The 10,526-nt window shown below is 36.4% G+C and overlaps 1 protein-coding gene across 1 annotated transcript; it reads left to right on the top strand.

The window, feature by feature from the left end:
• Nucleotides 1–4,106: 4,106 nt before the first annotated feature.
• Nucleotides 4,107–8,010, top strand: ciao2b (cytosolic iron-sulfur assembly component 2B). Its single transcript, XM_053492686.1, has 5 exons — nt 4,107–4,451; nt 6,544–6,621; nt 6,762–6,887; nt 6,996–7,041; nt 7,594–8,010. The coding sequence occupies exons 1-5, from the start codon at nt 4,323–4,325 to the stop codon at nt 7,692–7,694; spliced, it is 480 nt and encodes a 159-aa protein (XP_053348661.1). The 5' UTR covers nt 4,107–4,322; the 3' UTR covers nt 7,695–8,010.
• Nucleotides 8,011–10,526: the final 2,516 nt, after the last annotated feature.

Below are 10,526 nucleotides of genomic sequence, written 5' to 3'. Positions count from 1 at the left end.
TTTGTCTTTCTGGAGAAACCCAGAAGGTTTTGTAGAAGAACTTTTTTTTTAAAGAAAGCATTTTGTAAAGGTAGAAACATAAATGATCAAGATGACTTTGAGCATCCCCTGAGTGTAGCATTTTTTTTTATCATTATTAGAATTTACACATTTTTCATATTTCATGAACATCTTGAAGAGGGATCGAAACATTTCTATGCAGAAGCCCTAATACTGTATGAAGCTCAAACTCTTTATTATTAAAGAACCCTTGAAGACCTCTTCAGTGTCTTTGAAAAATTCAAATATTTTTCCCCTAAAAAAATTTTTGTGAACACTTTAATTCTTTTAAATAAATTTTTGTACTACACATTATTGTAACTTTGAAACAGTATGACTATATGTAAAAGGTGAACATTTATTTTAAGAACAAGTCTTTCAAAAATAGTTATGGGTGGATCAATAAATTAAATAGTGACTCATTTCAGCCACTTTCCCCCACTACTTGTGATAAGATTAATTCACAACACACTGCACAATGTCAAGGTGTGAGCTACCCTTTCCAAGTCATTGTGTGCAAGAACTAAGTGTGGCTTTGGAAAAGTCACCTTCAAGTGTAGTTTCATGTTAATAATCAATCATCTTGGCTACATTTATATTGAAATGAGTTGTGTATAAAGGACAATTAATCTTTCTCAGTTTGGACAAGTGTCCATAAATTATGCAACCCTGACAATAGATACTCATTCTGCGTCAGGCCATTTGGTGTAATTAATCAGGATACGAAGTACCGAGTGTTGTGTTGCTGTCAGAAACATTGTGAAAAAAGCTTAGTCATTTGTTCAAGATATAAAGAGAGGCTTTAAACTTTAGGGAGACAAAACAGTTTGCTTAATAGCCATGGTTCAATGACTGAGAGAAGGATTACCGAATTGGTGCCCTTCAGAACTAGTAGACTTTTCCTATTTGCTTTTTCCCTTGCCTAGTACTAATTTCAATTCTGTCAGCTTAATAATGATTTGTATTGTGACCTCAGACTCTCTCTACGTTACAGTTATCCTCTGTCTAGACTTGTCAACCCAAAGGACCCAGGTGGCCTTAGTATTACCACAATATACTCACCGAATATATATATATATATAATTTTATTTGTATGTACAGTAGTCAAGTTGTAACTAGTATTTTAACACATCCTGATGGCACCCCTTACCAGTCACTGACAGGCAGAACTCATGAAAGGAACAGGAAATCCAATTATTTGTTTTTTGCTAAACAATGAAGGCATCTGAGGTTAAAATCAAAGTATGAATATGAGATAATAGATCAGATTTTCAGCTTTTGTTTCCAGATCAAAGTGTGTCAACACAATTTTGATCATGGCACATTTCATGATTGAACACTTACTGTAATTAGGACATTTCATGTCATGTCTTCTGGCTCTCCCTTTTAGTTATGCTGTCATAGTTAGTCTGCCGAAGTCCCTGCTTGCACTCTGCACTAAATATACATTCACCTTATACATTGTTCGACTGTGACCATACCTAACCGCCATCCCTTTTGCTCTCTCCTCTTCTGCTCTCTCTCTCTCCCTCTCTCCTTTTTCCTGTACATATCTCTCTGTCGAGCTATACATGTCGCTCCTGAGCTGCCAGTGATCCAGACCTCCTCTGCCCTCTGGCCCTGTCTAACTCGTTCTGGAGTCCTGCTCCTGGTTGGAGATCTCGTCGCATGGATGCTCCGTGTGGTCTGCCTGGGATGCGTATGGTGACTGGGGATGGTTTCACTTTTCCACGAAGACAGTCCTGTCCTCGACTGATGCAGACAGATGGTCTCTGAGTACCTGTGACTTCAGTCATTCAATAGTTCGGGACTGGAATTTACTACAGTCTACCTGAGCCTCCAAGAACAAACTGGACTCCATTCAATTTAACACGTCACTTGTTATACTGAACTTCCAGGTTCACATAGTTTTATGCAGATCAATCCCTGCTATCCGTTTTCACCCAGATGAGGATGGGTTCCCTGTTGAGTCTGGTTCCTCTCAAGGTTTCTTCCTTTTACCATCTCAAGTAGTTTTTCCTTGCAACTGTCGCCGTTGTCCTCGGCTTGCTCATCAGGGACAGTCTCATCATTTTAATTCATACACATTCACATTTTACACAAACTTAAATAATTCATTTGATTGTGTAAAGCTGCTTTGTGACAATGACAATTGTTAAAAGCACTATACAAATAAATTATTTCTCTTATTTCTATATCCATTTTTAGCAATATCTGCATCATTACTAAGTAAGGGGGCCCGAGGTTTTGTTCTTTTTTGTAGGAGAAATTGTTATATTGGTTATGCTTAATGGTTTTGTGGTTAATGCTTAATGGTGGCTCTGACTGTTAACCCATCTTTTCTCATCTTTATAATGGCTTAATTTGTCCCATAAATAGCATACTATTCTTCCTAGTGCTTTATTCTTTGTGACCACAAATGCAATTTTCACATTTGAAACCAAAGCCCCAAACCAAGAGTAAGACATTTAAAACTATTAGTTGTTTAAACAATCACTGTAACACACAGAGCACACCTGGGCAACAGAAAATACCTTTAAGGTACATGTCCCAATACTTTTGAACACCTGGAAAATGGGTAGGTTAAAACTAAAGTTGCCTGCTGTCCTAATTTGTTTAACACATCCTATATGTAAATGTCAGCTTATTGAAATTCTGATCTATTATATTCAGATTTTGATTTCAAACCCAATTAATCAACTGTATAGCAAAAACACATGAATTAGCATTGGAGTTTTAAAACTTTTGGAGGGTAATATATACTAAGACTAATAATGTGTGTTAATGCTGCTTTTTAAAGCTAAAAATAACTTCTGCGCTGTTGTTTATTAAGGACACAAAAATGGCTACAGATGTTAAATTAACAAAAACAAAAAGGAAATAATATTGAGAGTGCAGAATAACTATTAACTAAGAGTAGTGTGTGTAAAAATATAATGCTTACTTAAAATGCTATTTTATCAGCTGGAAACAGTGGATATTATTTAGTATCATTTATATTCAGAGTTTAATGAAAAGAGAATTAAAAGGTTGTACAGGTTGTATTGTACCGATTACAATAAAAGCACTGTCGCCTCGATTCCTGGCCAGGCTTGACATGGGGTTTGCATGTTCTTCCCGTGTTTGGTGGTTTTCTTCCGTTGCTCTGGTTTTCTCCCACAGTCCAAAAACCTGCAGATAAGGCTAACTGGCGTTCCCAAATTGCCTGTAATGCATGAATAAGTGTGTGAGTGTGTGTGTGCCCTGCGATGGATTGGCACCCTGTCCAGGGTGTACCCTGCCTCATGCCCTAAGTCTCCTGGGATAGGCTCCAGCCCCCGGCGACCCTGACTACAGGATAAAGTGTTATAGACGATGAATGAGATTACAACAAGGAAAAGGTTTATGAACAATCTAAACAATAAATGGCACGGTGGTTAGAACTACACTTCCATGGTCCTTGTTTGATTCTCACCTCGAGATCTGTGTGCATGTTCTCCCGTACTTGGTGGGTTTCTTCCAGGTACTCAGGTTTCCTCCCACAGTCCAAAGAGGCAGATTAGGTTGATTGGCGTCTCAAAATTTGCCAAAAGTGAGTGAATATGTGTGTGAATGTTAACCGCGGTCTTAGAAAGTTTGTAAAAAAAAAAAGTGAATAAATGCAATGGACACCATTAGCCACCATGGTCCCTAGTTGAACTACAGAGGTCCCCTATAAGAATGATGGATGAAACCCGTTTTATTTTATAACATTTATAAATAAGTTCCTTCATAATTTAGGCTTTATAAAAATGCATTTCATCACATCTAATATTTAAGCCATCTCAGGTATGTTTCTGTCAGAGTTTTTACTTATAAGGAAAAAAGAATCGTTGTTTAAGTGTTAAGAGTAATGTTGCATATTTTGACTGGATAAATCATCACAACATACAGTTTTAATAATATGGTATAATATGTTATATTAGCACTGTTTTTTATTTATTTATTTATTTAATTAATTAATTTTATTAGTGCAAGTTTATCACAGTCATGTCTTGCTTTTGCACCACGCACGCGCTTGAGACTTTTAATGTAGAAAAAAACACTTCCTGTAACCGGAAGTTTACTTCGCGAGCTTTGTAGCAGGGACTGCCAGTTTTGTTTTATTTGTGTTTACTTACTGAACTTCAAATTTACATGTGTGGCGTGTAGTTCGGCGAGTTTGGATATTCATTTATTTATGTATTTAAAATAGTTTGGACCAAGAATACGTTTGTATTACTTTCTAGACTAGTACAGCAGTTGTCAGGAGTGCCGAGAGGAGGATGTCTGGAGGAACCCGACTGGAGAACGCGAACCCGTTAATTTTTCAGAGATCTGGAGAAAGACTTCTGACTGCGAGTGAAGAGGACGAAGATGTCACTGATCCTATAGATGACAGGGAAATTTTCGATATCCTTTTCAAAATATCTCATGGAGACAGATGGTTTAAATAGGCTTAATGTTGAAACACTCATGCTCTGTTTTTATGTGGACTGATGGAGTGTTTAATTACTGTCTCTGTTTTTTCAATATTATTTGCCTATTTGATTTTGTTGTTGTTGTTGTTGGTTTACTTCGAATATATTTCTGTCAACAATGAGGCTAGCCAAAAAAGATTTGACTCCATGACTCCATGGTGATGTAATGCACTGTGTTTGAGCTACACTGACACTTCAAAATCTTTAGATCTGTGATAAAGAAACCTGTATAAATAAAATATTAGGTATATTAGGTGTTAATCAGAATAGATACCAAATATCCTGCTTTAATTAATATTTTCACAACTAAAAATTTTAAGTGCAAAAGTGGTATAAGTAAATAATGCGCTGAAGTTGTTTTAAGACAAAACTTCATCTTTATCCTATCTACTTTTTCAAGTTTTCATCTGTGATTCACCTTCCAATTACTGAAGAAGTACAACTTTGCATAAACATCTTTGTTGCATTCAGACATGTACATGGGCTTCAACCAGAAATATATTGTTGTGAAAGTTGCAAAGTTGTGTGTGTGTATATATATATATATATATATATATATATATATATATACTCACCTAAAGGATTATTAGGAACACCTGTTCAATTTCTCATTAATGCAATTATCTAATCAATTACATGGCAGTTGGTTCAATGCATTTAGGGGTGTGGTCCTGGTCAAGACAATCTCCTGAACTCCAAACTGAATGTCAGAATGGTGATTTAAGCAATTTTGAGCGTGGCATGGTTGTTGGTGCCAGACGGGCCGGTCTGAATATTATCTACTCAGTACAATCTACTCAGTTACTGGGATTTTCACACACAACCATTTCTAGGGTTTACAAAGAATGATATGAAAAGGGAAAAACATCCAGTATGGGGCAGTCCTGTGGGCGAAAATGCCTTGTTGGGGGTAGAGGTCAGAGGAGAATGGGCCGACTGATTCAAGCTGATAGAAGAGCAACTTTGACTGAAATAACCACTCGTTGCAACCGAGGTATGCAGCAAAGCATTTGCAAAGCCACAACATGCACAACCTTGAGGCGGATGGGCTACAACAGCAGAAGACCCCACCGCGTATCACTCATCTCCACTACAAATAGGAAAAAGAGGCTACAATTTGCACGAGCTCACCAAAATTGGTCAGTTGAAGACTGGAAAAATGTTGCCTGGTCTGATGAGTCTTGATTTCTGTTGAGACATTCAAATGGTAGAGTCAGAATTTGGCGTAAACAGAATAAGAACATGGATCCATCATTCCCTGTTACCACTGTGTAGGCTGGTGGTGGTGGTGTAATGGTTTGGGGAATGTTTTCTTGGCACACTTTAGGCCCCTTAGTGCCAATTGGGCATCGTTTAAATGCCACGTGCTACCTGAGCATTGTTTCTGGCCATGTCCATCCCTCTGATGGCTACTTCCAGCAGGATAATGCACCATGTCACAAAGCTTGAATCATTTCAAATTGGTTTCTTGAACATGACAATGAGTTCACTGTACTGAAATGGCCCCCACAGTCACCAGATCTTAACCCAATAGAGCATCTTTGGGATGTGGTGGAACGGGAGCTTCGTGCCCTGGATGTGCATCCCACAAATCTCCATCAATTGCAAGATGCTATCCTATCAATATGGGCCAACATTTCTAAAGAATGCTTTCAGCACCTGGTTGAATCAATGGCACGTAGATGGCATATATATATATATATATATATATATATATATATATATATATACACCGTATACTGTATATATTATATGTATACTGTATATAGAGAGTCACTCTCAGCCAAAAAATGTATACACACAGAGTATCACACTCACTCATCCAAAAAAATTTACATATTAAGCATCATACTATTTTTCTTAAAGTGTGAATACATTTTTGTCTGAATTTATATAAAATGTTGCCATTTCTCTCATAGGTATATATTTATGTATATGTATTGGGATGTCACTGGTGATTCTCATCACTACTTTTTGTATCTCATTGGCAAGTCACATACATTAAACCTTAACGTAATGCTCACATCACATTAGGTCCATCAATGATCCCGAGCACCCGCTGTCCCTTGAGGAGTTAAATGTTGTGGAGCAAGTGCGTGTGAAAGTAAGTTTATTTGGATCATTATGTAAAGCATTATATTACATTTCCACTGACACTTATTATTCCATTGTAAAAAATCCAAAAGAAAAAAAATAAAACAATCAGTAAACTCTATGGCGTTTCAAAGTGACTTTTAATTTCAGGTAAATGACCATGACAGTACAGTCTCTGTGGAATTCACGCCAACCATCCCTCACTGTAGCATGGCTACTCTCATAGGACTGTCTATCAAAGTCAAGCTACTACGCTCACTGCCTGACAGGTTTAAGGTATATATCAGGTTAACCTATTTTTCTAATGTGGTTAAGATGTGGTATATGGTAAGCTTTGGTTTTAATATATCTAGTGGTATTTATGTGGTGTACCTATGCCTGTAGATTGATGTCCACATTACGCCAGGAACACATGCCTCAGAAGATGCAGGTAAGTCAGCACTGCCTTGGTACAATACAATGCAGACTTTCCCTGATGTGTGCTCTGTTGTTGTATGTTAAGTATTAAACCCAAGTTTTCATAATCTGTGATTTATACATTTGTATATATGACTATATACAGTATACGCTATTATATTTGTACACAAGTTTGGATTAAATTTTCTACATTCTAAAACAATATTGACTTTTTTTTTTTCAAATGATGAAAACAGATGACAAAAATTGCTAAATAATCACTGTATTTGCTAATGCTGAAATATCAATTGACCTCTGTACTTTGAATTCACATTGTGATAACCACACAACTAAATATGGTGGTATTTTCATGTTTCTTTAAATTTCATTCTTCTTAAAAAAATAAGCTACACTGTTTTAAGATATGTTCACTTGTTGTTTAATAAAATGATATTAATAGCAAATCTATTACAGGTTTATTTATCATGATACATATCTATGCTGCCACTTCTTTTCAATCTAAATTATTTAGTAGTATTTAATTGCCAGTAAGTTTACTTAACCCCTCCTTTCTATTTCCTCTTAGTTAATAAGCAGCTAGCAGATAAGGAGAGAGTGGCTGCAGCATTGGAGAACGCTCATCTGCTGGAGGTTGTCAACCAGTGCCTCTCTACAAGACCTGCGTGACCCGATTAGTGCTTAGTTGTTATTCTCTGGATAAAGAAGTCACATACTTCTTTCAGCTTGCTGTAGTGAACATGCACAGTAACATTTTTTATAATCAGTGTCTGGTGTTAATTTAGAGCTTGTTGGTGCTGTGCTCTCCTGAGCACACGTAAAATATAATGAAAAAAATGAAGCAAAAAAAATTGACAGTTACTCATGTTTGTAACTAAACAAGTGAAAACTTCTTGAAGATGAACAGATTGTAAAAAAACAAATGTCATTTAAAGAAATTCATATTAAACTTTTTTATATATAATATCTGGTTTGCAGACCCTATCACTTCTGTCAAAAACAGCAAACGGAAAAAAAATAGAAAATGTATTTTCTTAATATTCTTAATAAATTTGTTAATATTTGTTTAATATTCTCTAAATTTGGAAAAAAGTAAACAACATTTTGATGTAAAGTGGCTTCCAGCTGCCCAAACCAAAACACAGACTGAGCTGATGAGGTTGGACCATCATGGAAACATTTTCCAAATTTACTGCTAGTAAAGAAGTATCTTAGGTAAGTTGTGTTAAAGGATACAACACACAAGTAAGAAAATTCTCAAAAATGTACTGATCTGTAAAATAATTTTAAAAAAGCCTGTCATTTGGCATCAGGTAGCTGGCCAGATTAAGCTGAAAGTTTCAGCAGGGTTGGTGGTTCTAATGACCACATCTATACAGAAAGGATCTTATACATACAATACACTATATACCCGAAGCATATACCTGAACACCCATCATACATCACACCAATTTATATTTTGTAAAGATTACATTTCAGATTTAGTCCTATTGGCTGTTATAATAACCTCCCCACTCCAAAGAAGGCTTTTCACTAGATTCTGGAACATGGATGTGGGGATTTGTGCTCATTCAACCAGAAGAGAATTGGTGTTTAGACGAGGAGGCCTGGGATATATATAATTGGGTGTTCTGGTTTATCCCAAAAGTGGTCTGTGAGGATGGGATCAGGGCGCTGTGCAGGACACTCAGGTCTATCCAATTTAACCATGGCAAACCATGTCTTCATGGAGCTTGATTTCTGCACAGGGACAGTGTGTACCATTGTAAGTTTGGGCCTATCTATCCATTCATCTGTCTATGTAGTTTGGGAAATCTCAATGCAAATACAGAGCAGGGGTGTAATTTCTGAATAATTGCCCTCCCTTAACCAATTTGATTAAATAATATCCAAAATCATGCAAACAGCACTTTGACATTTGAACTACAGTATTCTGTGCATGAAAACGGACCCATCTGACTACCCTGTGCCCCTTATGTCTGACTGAGTATTTTACCCTTGATACAGAGACATCCTATACAGGTTTGTGCTTCCAAATTTGGGCATCAGTTTAGGGAGAATTATTTAATCCTTATCTGACATTATTTATGAACTAATTATCACAATTTCTATAAATAGAACTGTGTTTAAATATTAGACCATGCATGATAAACAGTCGCGCTTTTTTTTTTTTTTTTTTTAAAGAATACAACAGTGCCCTCTAGCTGCACAACCAGACCAAATCCTCAGAATCTTATCTATACAGTTTCACGCCTTTTAGACGTGTGTAGCAGAGTGGCGCAGCGGAAGCGTGCTGGGCCCATAACCCAGAGGTCGATGGATCGAAACCATCCTCTGCTAGGTTATTTTTAACTCTGTCACAAAAACATTTGATAGTAACATTTGAAAATAAGCTGTTCTTCTCAACAGTTCTGATGTTCCTATATTAAAAATGTCATAACCAGTTACCACACGGTTATTTTAAATGTTGTTCCAGAAATTTTTATTAAAGTAAATAAAAAAAAATATATGTACATGGTTGTGGGGCCTTGGGGACTTAGGACAAAGGTAGTATACACCCAAAGGGTGCCAATCCATCACAGGCCTTAGACATACTAAAGGTAATTGGGAAACACTAATTAACCTAATCTATGGGGGAAACTGAAGTACCCGGAAGAAACCCGTCAAACATAGGAAGAACATAAAAACCTGTGCAAGACCATAATGAAACAATATTATTATATATTTATTTTTAATTTAAATTGTATTGTTCCCAGCTACTGTAAATTACCTGTTGTACCTGAACCTTTAACTACCACGCTCTTCCTGTCCAGTTAACTTTCTATGAATGTGCCTCAACACAGCTCTCTGGGAACATTCAGCCTCTTTTAGCAATGAGTTTCTGGACAGTGTCCATGATCATCTCCTGGACATCTGTCAAGTCAGCAGTCTTCCCCATGATTGTGGTTGTTTCAGAGATACAAGGTATTTCTAGTAATTTACTCAAACTCAAAATTAAATATTATAATATTTTGAGATATAAGTTGACAGCCTTCACATTTTCCAAATTTCATTACAGTTGAGCATCTGTGGGATGTACAGGATGCCTCACCTCACAGCTTATATAACTTAAAATATATGAAGGATATGCTGTTGATTTCTTGGTACCATATAATATGGCACATCCATTTACGTTTTGTATGTTTTTTATTATATGACCTGTATATGACCTTTTGTTTATCTAGATATGTGGACTAAATTTGGAGCACAGTAAGCTGAGTAAACCACAACTTTATGTGACAGCACCAGTGCAAACAATTACTACCCTCCTACATGTATTTTTATATTTTTATATTATTTATGAACTAATTATTACGACCGCTATAAAGAGAACCGTCTTTTAATATTAGTTCCAGCATGACTAACACAGACACTTCTATTTCTAATAGAACCACAGTGCCCCCTAGTCAAACAGTGTGTTCGGATTATTATCTATACAGTTTCACTGTAAGGTTTGCGTTG

The sequence above is a fragment of the Clarias gariepinus genome, chromosome 3 (assembly GCF_024256425.1).
Source record: "Clarias gariepinus isolate MV-2021 ecotype Netherlands chromosome 3, CGAR_prim_01v2, whole genome shotgun sequence".
Classification (NCBI taxonomy): Eukaryota; Metazoa; Chordata; class Actinopteri; order Siluriformes; family Clariidae; genus Clarias; species Clarias gariepinus.
This window is presented reverse-complemented; position numbering and strand designations above follow the sequence as displayed.